The 13,759-nt window shown below is 40.9% G+C and overlaps 1 protein-coding gene across 7 annotated transcripts in view; it reads right to left on the minus strand.

The window, feature by feature from the left end:
- CARMIL1 (capping protein regulator and myosin 1 linker 1) overlaps positions 1–13,759 on the minus strand; it is a 251,772-nt gene that overhangs the window by 36,603 nt on the left and 201,410 nt on the right. For 3 of the 7 annotated variants that reach the window (XM_038392027.2, XM_038392024.2, XM_038392022.2), the window contains one exon: positions 2,504–2,521. The exons of the other annotated variants lie outside the window; for them this stretch is intronic. In XM_038392027.2, coding sequence (XP_038247955.1) covers positions 2,504–2,521 — 18 coding nt within the window. The remainder of the gene's footprint in view (positions 1–2,503; positions 2,522–13,759) is intronic. 7 annotated transcript variants of the gene reach the window in all.

Genomic DNA, 13,759 nt, shown 5'->3' on the forward strand with positions numbered 1-13,759 from the left:
CTGAGCCCCCTGCCTGAACCCCAACTTCCTGCTGCACCCCGGCTCCCTGCCCTGAGCCCTGTCTGCGCTCCCTCCTGCACCCTGCACCCCAACTCCCTGTCCTGAGCCCCTGCCACACCCCACACCTCTCCTGTAGAGCAGGGAGGGGGCAGAGTTGGGGTGGGGACTTCGGGGAAGGAGTTGGAATGGGGGTAGGGAAGGGGTGGGAAGAAGCGGGGCAGGAGCGGGGCCTCATGGAAGGGGTGGAGTGGGGGCGAGGCCGGTGGAGCGAGGGGGGATGTCAGTGATGTGGCCCTTGGGCCAATCCACTAGTCCTCATGTGGCCCTTATAGTCATTTGAATTTGACACCCCTGCACTAGAATGCCAAATTGGGGCACCGATACAAAGCAGTATAGGACAAGCACTGAATTTCTTGCCCTGATGCTCCCAGACATGCACTGGATATCATCTTCACTGCAATGTCAGTGGAAGGGGAGACTATGACCCATGATCAGGCTCAGGCTGGTGATCATGTGTCAATCTTTGGACATGAATTACCACTAAAAGTTCTTTGCCAGCTAAGCAGGACCCACCAACTGCAGTGTTGCCAGGGCTGGAGATGGAAGGGTAGAAATGCTATCCACTTGCCAGGGCAGCATGAGGAGTGGCTATACATAAAAGTTTTCAAATAAAATTGTAAGTTGTCTAAACCATTTCGATTTTGTACAAGTAACAAGATGGGCTTCTTACCAAGTGACCTTTCTGGATCACATGCGCAGCAAAATGGGTCAAAACGTTGTTTTAAATATGTCAGTGTGCTCTTTTTAGAGGCTTTTAGAAGACTTAATCTCAGCCAGTGTGCAGTATCCTCTGGCAGCCCAGGATGTTTCATTACTACAGAGGACATGTGAACTTCCGGATCGTGACCTCTCTTCCAGTCTGAGACGGTGGGCTTGCATCCAATTTCCTACAGTAACCAGAGGCTATTCAGACTTCCCTATGGCCAGGCCCCTTCTACCTTCACTCAACAATTCTCCACCTCTGCCATACAAACAGAGGAGCGACTCAGTTCTTCTGCCTCCTGTTACAATCCTGACTTTTACAGACACATTTTGGGGCTGCAGTGAGTGACATTTTCCCCCAGATTTTACCTGACTGAGCCAACATACTGAGCTTTTTTTGGCCCATGCTCCCTCCACCCTCCCCAACTCTTCCAAGCATGGTGCAGGTGGCTGAATGGAACAGACAAAGGGCTAAGGGCTGCTCTGTCTATGAGGAGACTCATGCAGAAGCCACACAGAGAGAGCTTTGCTACACTTACTCCCAAGTCCACAAACCCTTGCTTTGCCAGGGACAGGGGCTCAGAATCTAGATAGCATATTGAAGTCTCTGTGTCCACCCACACCAGTTATTTCCCCTGTGGAGGTGCACCCATATAAGTGGGTCAGCCCTCTTCAGTAGCAGGGACCCAACAAACTGAACAATGCTCACTGATTAAGGACTCTTTAATGGGAGGGTCAGATATTCCCATGAAGCTGCCCTGGTCCAATCTGCCTCTGAACTCCCAAGTCCCATGCCATTTTCTTAAGTAAGTAACTGAGTCACTTTACCAGATTCCTTGCCTTCTGACTAATTTTTGCCCTTCTGGAATCTCTTGGGGGCTATCCCCCCATATTTCTTCTCCAATTCTATAACTAAACATGGAGAAATGCTGGGGCATGGGGAAAAAACAGCTAGAACCACATATAAACACTCAGGGCACTTTTCTAGATTTTAGTAAACTATGTGTGGTAAGCAGCAGAATGTTTTATCTTTATAAAACAGTCATGCAGATTAGAACTGACATAACTCCTAAAATGATCAGGATATGGCACTTTCCACATTTCCCTTCACCCTTCCAAAAGTTTTCAAATTTGATCTTGTTCCACACACAGAAGCCCAGTGATTTGCCTTCTCTCCCTTCATTCCCATTTTACTTTTCAAAAATTTGTTTAAAAACCCACAAAAACCTACATAAGTATTTTCCACTTGTAAAAAAACAGAAAGCGAAGGTGCAGAAAGTTAACTGTGAGACCAGCATTCATAAACTAGGTACTATTAATGTGACAAAGAAAAACAAACCAGCCCAAACACAAACACAATGACCTAACGGGTCTCTTCAATCTCAAATTTCTATGACAGGAAAATTTCAGTTTTCATTTCATTAAGATGGACTTGGTTTCAATACGAAACTGAATGAACAGAGTTTTCTTGAGCAGTAACATTTTTGTTTGTACCTCTTTCATCAGCACTCTGCTTCATTTAGTCTTCAAGTCCAGGGTTGTTTTAAATTCATCAGATGTTAAGTTAGCTCAACCTTCTTGTAAAACCTAATCTCATCTCTAAATTGCTGCATATTTCATTCAGTAACTGAAGATGGATGACACTACAATCTCCCAGGAGACTAGGAAGGCAGTACAGAAGCAAATGGAGCACAAAAACAAACAAGTAGGCCAGAAAAAGCAAAGCTAAAAAAATACTTACACTTGTACAGCAGAGAGTCTCCATGCAGCAAAAAAATAGAAAGAAAAACAGAATATGAATGGAGGGAAGACAAAGCAACAGCAGTTCCCAGGGAGAGAGGCAAACTAAAAGTCACCAAAAGTAAAGAAAACTAAAGCTGAAACACTTACAAGTCTTAGCAGGAAAGGTGACATGCAAGAATGAGATAAAAACACTTCACACTGAGAGGGGCCTGGCAATAGTTTTCTCTTCTCCATATTTGGATGTGATATTTAACCAGGGATGTGGTCTCTGGCTAAATTAAGACCCGTAATTTTCAACCAATGCAGCTCCACCAATGGTAGCAACACCTGCACTCTGTCTATGCTCAGGCTTCCCCTGTTGCTATTACTAGTGGAGTTTTACCACAACAAGGTAACAGTCCAAGGAGAGGATGGGATGTAAATTAGGTTCACCTTAAGTCTTAAATATGGACACTAACATGCAGAGTAGAGATCCAGAGGTAACATAGTTCCATAAGAGAGTTTAGAGTAAGGAAAAAGCTTACATTTAATACCACGTCTTAAATTTTTACAAGAACTTCTGCCGTAATAAAGTGCCACAGATATTCTCATCTTCAGACTGAAAAATTAATACCCTCAAGTATCCTGTTTAACTGTATTGTGATGAGTATTGCATTTTAATGGTTAATATGCTGTCCTTTAGCTCGTCAAGAAAAGGCCAGGCCTGCAACAGAACGCTGTATTCTTAGTAATGGGAAGTTCATTGTTTAGGTTTTCAAGGGACAGAAAGGCAATCATATTTTTTCTTTATGTTTTTATATTTTCTGCAGTATTGATCCTCTTTTCAGGCAGTTAATTTCCTTGAAGTTACCCTCAGCTACATGTCTCAAAGACAGAAGTGCTTCTGAAGGGCAAGAACAAATCCTCACATAAGCACCATGTCCTTTATCTCCTCGCTTGACTCAGAAATCCCATTTGGCTGCAGTGCATGCAATCTTAGCTTTATCCACAACTGAATTCTCCTCCAATATTTGTCTGGGCAAACCTGCCTGTTATCATGGCTGCAGCATTAGTTTTGTATGCCGGTCCCCCACACCTCTGCTGGAATCCTCTTCTGTACTTTCATTTAGTCTCATCTTGACTGACTACTTTAACTACATTCTCTAGAGTTACCCCAAAATCCTGGTTGTCCAGAATCTGCCCTCCTCCTCAGACATATATGGCTACCCCACTCTTACCCTGAAACACCTCCTCTGGGCACCAAATCATTTCACGATCCAGGTCAAACTGCCTTTGTTTTTGAAAGTGTCCATAAAACTTGCTCCTCCCCTCCCCCCCGTTTCTAGAGCCATCTCTCTCTATTCTGCTAAATTCCCTCTGCCGGGGATTCATCTCTGTCCCTTATTAGGCTTTGTGGTGGTGGGAAAGCCTGCTCTCCCATAGAGCTCCTGCCTTCTGGAACAGTCTTTCTGTTCCTCTCCAAAACACCTCTTTAAATATCCTCTGGAAACTTGTATTTTCATAGATGACATAGAAAACATTTTAAGCTGGGGCTCATGACTTGCCTTAACTCTATAGGGTGCTAATTATTTAAGAGACTTTTTGATAGCGCTCTTTAGTGCACTGCTATAGGTGCTGGGCTGTTCAGGGAAGTGCTGCTGTGTTAGATCCCCTTAGTCGAATATTAACTATGTGGTCTGGAGTGCAGATGCCATGCCGCACATAGAGCCTTAAACTGGAGGAGCTGGTCCATTATATTAATCGTTATGAATAGTGTACAGAATTGGGATGGAAGTAAGAGAATTTTCTGATTGGTTTCCTCTTTTTCTTACTAATCTGTTGAAGTAATGAAAATGAAAAAGCATATTTATTTTATCATCATAGCTGCTAGAACGGAAAACACCCTCGTGCTTTTCCATTGTCTGTTAAATACCTATTGAGTGCCTTCATTTTGTATAGACATTACCCATCACTTATTCTGTCTGATGCTTACTTGAAAAACAGCATTAGAAACTCCCTAATCCCCTAACTGTTTTCAATACTGTGTCTTTTTGGCTAAAAAATACCCCAATGAATATTATGTAGTTTGGGCCCAAAATGTTACCTGCCTTCAAAGTGTAGAATCTTTTGAGAAGTATCTTTCCAAAACTAAAGAGCTCTTACAATAAATCTCTCCCGCTGGCATTTAGAAATCAAACTACTGCAAAACTTTTCTTTATAGCCACTATTCCTGGTAAAGCTCTGCTACTGCCGCATAGGTACCTAGAGTAATCAGCTGAGATTAGCGCCTCAGGAAGAGACAGCTTCCAAAGAGCTTGCAATCTAAGGCCCTGGTCCAACAAAGACTTATGCAAATACTTAACTTTCAAAGTTTGAGTAGTCCCATTAAAGTCGACAGGACTACTCACATACTTAAAGTTATAGTATACTTAACAGCTTTGCTGGATTGAGGTCTAACGAGACAAAGCAGACAAAAAGGAAACATTATAATCCTCATTTGACATATGGGGAAGGCACAGAGACTTGCCCAAGGTCATGGACGAAATTGACTGCGGAACTAGGGTCTGACTCCAGATCGAGAGAGTTCCCTGTAAAATGTCTTCCTTTTCATCTGTCAAAATAAATACAAGTTAAAATAACAACTCCTAGAGTAAGTGGGAACACCATTACTGCAGATGGAGCACAAAAGAGGATGTAAACCTCAAAAAGCTTCATTGAAAATGAGAGTGGGAAGGAGGAGAGGGGAAATTGCCAAATGGGAATCAACTGGCAGAGAGAGAATATTTATTTTCAAGGATTTAAGATGTTATAAACAATCAGTGAAATAATATGCATTTTTAAAAGAGAGTTTGGCAACATCCTTTTAACAGATCATTCAAAAGAAAAGTTTAGTAAGGCATTTTACCAAAATCCCTGCACAATTCCAGTGCCCTAGAGAAAACGACCCTCAAGGCTGCAACACTATACCATCAATCATCAATTTCCACACTTACATTATTCTCAAAGAGCATATTGGTTAGGGTTAGGGGCATTACACATCTGTAAATCATGAAAAGCGTATCAGTACTCATTGGGTTAAGTAGTAAATAAACTATCCTTCCTTGGACCACTGAGTCTTTGGGTCTTTGAAGATTGCTAACCCATCACTATAGAAGAATCCAGAAACAAGACAAAAACGGAGTTGTGGCTAATACTTTCAACTGCCAATGATTTTATATCTTATTTTAAAGAGGTAAATTCTTAGCACAAAGTGCAGGGATTTAGCCAAGCATTTCCCATTTACCCTGATGGCATCACTGATCATAATCCTTAAAGTCTACCCTAGAGTATCATTATCCTTGAAAGTAAAATAGGATATTACAATACATGACCGTTAACTAAATATCTGGCATAACATTCGACAGCAAAGACACTAATGCATTGTTTAGAAATCAAGTGCCAAGTCCTTAGCTGGTGTAAACAGGCATAGCTCCACTGAATTCAGTGGAGCTATGCTAATTAATACCAGTTCAGGATACAACCTCAAAGTCGCTTCTTGTATTTCACAATTTATTTGCTCTCTACACATAAGGTACAATGGGTTTTATGTTTGCAGAATGATATGTGTATCAGAAATGTAAGGAATGTATTTGTTTTATTTTTTTCAAGAAGTCAAATTATTCTGGAGAAAGTACATGATTCGTTCATTTTAGTCTCTTCTGAACTGTGTTGACTTTTAGAATTATTTTGCATAGCAATGGCCTCCAAAATAAAAGCATAGCAATGTAATAAAATAAACTTAGCAGATTTGTCCTTGAGTTTAATTTAATTTTACTAACCAAAAAACCTTCAACTTTGCTACTTGCTGAGATATAGCTCAAATGCACACTAATAAATTTCAACAAAACTATAGGTTTCAGAGTAGCAGCCGTGAAGTGAGCTGTAGCTCACGAAAGCTTATGCTCAAATAAATTTGTTAGTCTCTAAGGTGCCACAAGTACTCCTTTTCTTTTAACAAAATTATAGAAATGTTTTGTTTTAACTAGTAATACTGCTTCTACATCTTTATTTTAAACCACATATTGCCTGCTATTAAAGTATGTAAGGGGAAAAAAGCCAAAGTTTTTGTTACAAGGAAGAAAAAGCCTGTATGGAATAAATCTAACAGTTCCTAAAAGTATTTATAAGCTGACACTTCATCTTGTGTAATTATCTCAAGGAACCACGTGTACAGAACAATTTGCATCTGGTTCAGAGCATATATCCAGTCTCATCCATTTTGTAAGGGAAAAATAGATACTGAAAAAAACCATCCTGAATTCTCCATTTTGACAGAATTATTCTTGTACTGCAGTCACCCATCCTTACATAACTAAATAACTTCAATATTTGCATTATGACTTAAACCGTCTTTATATTAAGTATAGGAAACTCCTAGAATACGATAAATACTGAGCTGTTTAATAAAGGCATAATTCTAAGGCAATGTGAACATTTTGAACGATGGTTTCAGAGGAGCAGCCGTGTTAGTCTGTATTCGCAAAAAGAAAAGGAGTACTTGTGGCACCTTAGAGACTAACAAATTTATTAGAGCATAAGCTTTCGTGAGCTACAGCTCACTTGAAGTGAGCTGTAGCTCACGAAAGCTTATGCTCTAATAAATTTGTTAGTCTCTAAGGTGCCACAAGTACTCCTTTTATTTTGAAGGATGGCCACTGTATATTTGAAGAATTGGAGAACAATGTCATTAAAACTCCTTGTGACACTGCACCCCATATTAGTCACAGAGATATTATGATGATATGATTATGGTATAATCCTGATACATTTTATGCAAGGTAAGTCATGTGAGGTGTCATTGGAAAGGTTATGATTTACTGAATACGATTATCCTATGCATCATTTTTGTATCTGAAGTTAGGAATATTGACTATGTATCTATATTACAAATGTGTTTATACCAGTGGAATGTCAACTAGGCAAAAGGCTCTCAGTCTAGATGGCTGGCTGGCTGGGAAGGAGGTTGAAGGGCCATTAGGAGAAACAATAGGCCTTAGAAGAAGCTTATCTCTCACCGGGGAGCTTTCCTAAGGATGCTACAGACAACTCTGACTCACGGCTGCTGTAACACTACAGGGACATGTGAACAGATCACCTGGTGCTGGACTCCATCTTGGGATATCAATATTTTTCCATTGACTGGTGTGGGAACCACGCTTTGAAACAAAGGGTTCCTGCCATTTGCAAAAGATATTTAAGGCAGGGAAATGACATCATCAAGGTTCTTCACTGGTTCCCCGCCCAAGGAGACTCCTGGAAACACCTGAGGAACAAAGACTGAATTGGTGGAAGTGCTGGACCCAGGGTAAAAGGATTTTTAGCCTGTGAATGGAACACCTGGGGTTTCCAAGCTGTAAGCCAGTGCAGCTTGCCCCTTAAGAATCTGCAGCCTGCTTGTATCATCACTTAGGATGAGGATCTGCTATTCATATCCAATCTCTTTAATATAGTATATTAAGCTTTGTTTGCAAAAAAGAAAAGGAGTACTTGTGGCACCTTAGAGACTAACAAATTTATTTGAGCATAAGCTTTCATGAGCTACAGTTCAATTCATCGGATGCATTCGGTGGAAAATACAGTGGGGAGATTTATATATACACACACAGAGAACATGAAGCAATGGGTTTTATCATACACACTGTAAGGAGAGTGATCACTTAAGATGAGCTATTACCAGCAGGAAGGAGGGGGGGAAGGAGGAAAACTTTTTGTGGCGATAATCAAGGTGGGCCATTTCCAGCAGTTAACAAGAACATCTGAGGAACAGTAGGGGTGGGGTAGCGGGAGAAACAACATGGGGAAATAGTTTTACTATTTATTTTAAGCTTAGTTTGTATGTTTTGTTTATTTGTAGGTAATCTGCTTTGATCTGTTTGCTATCCCTTATAATCACTTAAAATCTATCCTTTGTAGTTAATAAACTTGTTTTTGCTTTATTTAAAACCAGTGTGTGAGGGAGTCATAACTTGAATCAGAAAGCTGTTGCATCTTCTTCTCCACATTGAGGGAGGGAGTGAATTTCATGAGCTTAAACTGTATAGTTCCCTGTGCAGCGTAAGACGGGATAATTTTGGGTTTACACTCCAGAGGAGGGTGTGTACCTGAGTAGTTGGGAAGTTCTTTACCTGGAGCCTTCCCATGCAGAGCTGATCACAGCGTCTGCATGTAACTGCACCTGGGTGACCCCCTTCCTGTATGTGTGCTGGTTAAAGTGAAGGCTGGACACAGCAGTACAGTGTAAAGGGAGCCCAGGGGTCAGGGGGGCTCAGTGGTACCCCAGTTCCAGATGGCACCCCAAGGGGAACCAGTCACATGCCTTTCCTCATGCTTCTGAGCTCATAGGGTGGATATTAATGCTTGTAAAAAGGATCCGATTTATTTGGCCACGTTTGAGTGTGGATATCATGGCAGCACTAGATCCTGAACTGGAGAGAGAAAATTATTTTTGTGTGTCTCTTTTCTACGCTCAGAATGACATAATTATTGAACTGAACAATAGTCATCAAGGCATAAACGCCAGTAACCTCCTCACCATCGGTAGATCCTTGGAGGTTTTGTGCTCTGAAAGCTATGACATTTCAGACACAAAGGAGGCTCATGTCACTGAACCAGACCTAGATTACTTGGGGCAGTGAATGGATTAGCAGCCTCTTTGCTCAGAACGTTATGATTTGAGGCAGTATCCTTGAAAAAAAAAAACACGTTAATTGAGCCAACGTGCTCCTCAAGGGACAAAATGTACCAGTCAGAAGAGGCTGTCAAGACACCCTTACTAAATATCAACACGCATTAAAAATAAAATAAAAATCTTAACCCCTCTGAAGTCTACGGTTATGTCTATGCTGCAATGAGATGCCCACGGCTGGCCTGTGCCAGCTGACTCGGGCGGGAGGGACTTGGGCTAAGGGGTTGTTTAATTGTGGTGTAAATGTTTGGGCTCAGCCCAAGGTCTGGGACCCTCCTACCTTGAAGGATACTATGCCCTGGTCTCCAGCTTAAGTACATCTAATATTCCCTTAGCCCTGATCCTACACCACAGAAATCAATAGGAGTTTTGCCACGGACTTCAATAGGAGCTAGATCAAGCCCTGAGGATGAAGTTGACCCCTAGAAAGAGGGAAAACATGAGGCCTACACATCACTCAAGTCCACCTTGAGCACTACATGAGGTTTTCAATATGATTGAGTGGTGCATAAGCCTTGAGCTGACTCTGTTTAGGGGTTGTGAATTTTATCCTTAACTGAGATTTCCCTACCTAGGCAGATGTCCATGAGACAGCATATAGTCTTAAAATAAGTTAGACATGATACAGAATGGGTACTTCTGTCCAAAAGGAAAGACCTCATCTTCTGTAAGCCAAGAATTGATGGGCTAGGTAATGAACAAAATATAGCCACAGGCTGCAATTATTCAGAGTTAAAATACAACACATGGACATGAACTTTCCCTGGAATACTTAAAGACTGCACTATGGAACTCTACTCAGGATTAGAATTTAAGAGCTGAAGTCACATTCCATTCTGTTTTGAACAGGACATTTTCTATATATCTGTCCCCCAGTCTTGTCTTTTTTTTTTTTTGTTTAATGCTGTTAACACTGTCTTAAAGAAATAAAACCACCTTCTGCTTATTCTTATTCTAAATGTTACCCAATTTTTGTTATTTTCATTTAATTTCAATATTCTAGTCCCCTTTTCCCTTTCCAATGCATATTAATTTTTATATGGATTCTGCCACATTTACTCATGTGGAGCATCATCATTCTGCACTAATACCCCCACCTTTTCTAACGGGACTATACATGGAGTAAAGTTCTTTGGAACCTGAATAAGGGCAGAAGAAATGGACTATTTGCTATTCCTGGTTTTCCCTCTCTATTTCCACATGATTTTGTTTCAATAAAACCATATTAATCCACCGCCACTTTAAAAAATGGCTAATTTCTTTCTCCCTTGCCTCCCTTTATAGACATTCTCTTTTTCCTCTTTCCCTCCTTCTCATGTGAGCTACTATTCTCTGCCCACACTGTCTGGAGATAGAAATTTAGTATAGTAAAAAGAATCAGACATCCTCCTCTCATTCCTGGCAAAGCACAATTTAAGGTAGAAACCAAAGTGAGTGCACATGGACTACTAGGATAGGATAGAATTGTGTGTTTCCTATTTTTAAAAGATACCATAGAATTCTGGGGCCAACTAGGTTGCCTTGAACAAACCAGATATATAATCTGGGCCAAACCAAACAAGTGAAACACTAAAGGAGTTAAAAGGATGTGAAAAGGCCCATGATGCAAATCAGAACAGAAAGCTCCTCAACCACTAGAAGAGGGTGAGCTTGCTAGACCAGTGGTTCTCAACCTTTCCAGACTACTGTACTCCTTTCAGGAGTCTGATTTGTCTTGCGTACCCCCAAGTTTCACCTCATTTAAAAACTACTTTCTTACAAAATCAGACATAAAAATAAATATGTCACAGCGCATTATTACTGAAAAACTACTCACTTTCTAATTTTTACCATATACAGTCATCATAAAATACACCAATTGGAATATAAATATTGTACTTGCATTTCAGCATATAGAGTAGTATAAACAAGTCATTGTCTGTATGAAATTTTAGTTTGTACTGACTTCGCTAGGGCTTTTTATGTAGCCCGTTGTAAAACTAGGCAAATATCTAGATGAGTTGATGTACCCCTGGAAGACCTCTAAGTACCCCCAGGGATACACGTACCCCTTGCTGAGAACCAATGTGTTAGACATTAATTGAATCAGAATGTCCTAACTCATGTGTAAAACCCACCCCTTGAAAATATGCAGTGCAGTAAAAGTCCCACAAGAGTGAACCAATGATGGATGATCATTGGACTCATTTACAAAACCCACAAGAATGAGCCAACAATCAAACCGGCAATAAATGACAAAGTCAATATAAATAAGCTAGATACCACCATAAAATAGACAATTACACACTCTTCTGTTACAAAACCTGAGTTTTTTGGGGAAAAAGAAAGGATCAGACCTGAGGGATCACTGCCAAAGCTCGTGACACTGAAGTGCCTTAAGGTAAAAAATATCCAATATCAGCACTACACGATTCATGTTCTAGACAGAAAAGTGGAGACACCTTTTTCATCAGGTGTAATTGATTGTTATTAAAAACAATTTCTTCCATTCTGAATTTATTTTATGACAGGCCAATAACTAGCATAGATCATGACAAGTAAAGTAGAATCTGACACAGAAATTTGAGCTAGATTTAGGAAAACATACAGTACCGCTGTGTACCTGAATTGTCCAATATTACAGTTTTAGTGTGTTTCCTCTCTCAACCCCAGAGAGACTAAGAACAAGATTTTAACAAGTCTTGTAATTTTGGGTTCCCAACTTCAGACACTTTAAAGGAACCTGATTTTCAGAGGCTGGGTATACATCACTTTCTGAAAGTCAGGTCTCTTTAAAGTGTCTCAAGTTGGAAACCTGAAGTCATTAGTGACTTTTGAAAACTGTAGCCTAAAAATGTAATGGGCATGCAGGTCCACCTCTAGCTGTTTTGACTCTGAGGGTGGAAAACATTTTCGGTGCCCCACCCACACAGCAGCAGGGCCCAAAAAAATAAAAATAAAGGTTGGCCACTCAGAGCAGAAGGGAAAATAGCCCAGCAGCATGGTGGTGCCTTCTGGAAGTTGGCAACCGAGACCACCTTGCTTGCCCACCCCCACCTCAAAGCAGCACCCTGGAACCCCCATATTCACCACTGTCATATAATTATGATGCGTTTTGTACAAAGTATGCCTTGTGAGGTATCATTTTTAAAGTACTGATCTGTTGAACATTAATATCCTGTTGGATTGTATGTGCTGTCATTGTATGTGAGGTTATGAAGTTTTTCTATGGGTGTATTACTGAAATATATTGTGAGATTGGGAACACCAACAACCAGCCTTTCAGGTACAACAATGGAGAAGCCAGATGCACTGAGGGCCCATGGAAGGGAATCCACTCTCCCAGTGATCATCTCAGAAGACTTCTCAGAGAGAGCACATAGAAAATGGAGACTGCTTGACCCACGCCATAGCAAAAGATCTTTCCAGAAAGCTGGAAGAAACTATAAAGAGGGGAAGTGACATCATGACTTGGCCTCACTCCCCGCACAACTCAACACCTGAAATACGTCTGGAGGACAAAGACTTTGAACTGGAGAGGGAGGTCCCAAGCTGGAAGGCAGTTCCAGCCTGTGTATTAAATATCTGTGACCAGATTGTACCATCTATCAGGTGAGACACTGCTTGATTCAAATCCTGTTTAGTTTGTAGAACTCAGACTGAAAATTTACTTTTATTTCTTAGATAACCATTTGATTTCTACACTTATTACTTAAAATCTGTCTGTCTTTCTGTACTAAATAAAGCTGTTTTATATTTTATCTAAAACAGTGAGTTTTGGTTAAAGTGCTTGGGAAATCTCAGCTCAGTTTACAAAGGCAAGCGTGTGTCCTCTCCACATCGAGGGAGGGGTGGACTGGGTAATGAACTTGCACTAATAAGGCTTCTGACCAGGGCAAGACGGTACAGTTCTGCGGTGTAAGGCTGGGGAACTGGGGGGAACCGACTGAAGCCTCTCTATTGTTGGTTAATGAGTGGCTGACAAAGCATTTATGTAACTCAGTTGGGTATATCCCTGCCTGTGAATGTCTGTGTAAGTGCAGTACTTGCCACAGGTTTGTAGCCTGGCAACAGCAACACAGAGTGAGAGGGATACCCCAGGTTGGTGAGACAGAGGGCTCAGCAGCCCACATTGCACCCTGAGAAAAACTGTCACAGCATGTATTGGATAATCACTGACAGAGGTCTTGTAACCACTGGTAGAGTCAGAGTGTAAAGCTATATACAATGTCTTCCAGTAAAAAGTAACAATTAATACAAGTGAGTCGCATCATACACGCAAATTCAACTATACGCGCTTGGCAAAAAAAAAAAAAGAAAAACAACAAGATACCTGTAAATAGTGTGGGCGATTCTGTCCACCATTCCACTCAATGAGTGTATGTCTCAGAGTGAGCGTGAGATGGGAGATGTGAATCTGCTGTTCCCTCAGTTGGTCTCAGTTTCCACGTGTCTCTCATAGTGTGAGCATCTCGCCGCGCTGAGTGTGATTCTAGTGTTTAAAGAAACTGTACGTATTTTTCGCACAACAAGGTCCCTAAACACAAGCCAACTACTTCATCTGATGCTCTA

This window comes from Dermochelys coriacea, chromosome 2 (assembly GCF_009764565.3).
Source record: "Dermochelys coriacea isolate rDerCor1 chromosome 2, rDerCor1.pri.v4, whole genome shotgun sequence".
Taxonomy (NCBI): domain Eukaryota; kingdom Metazoa; phylum Chordata; order Testudines; family Dermochelyidae; genus Dermochelys; species Dermochelys coriacea.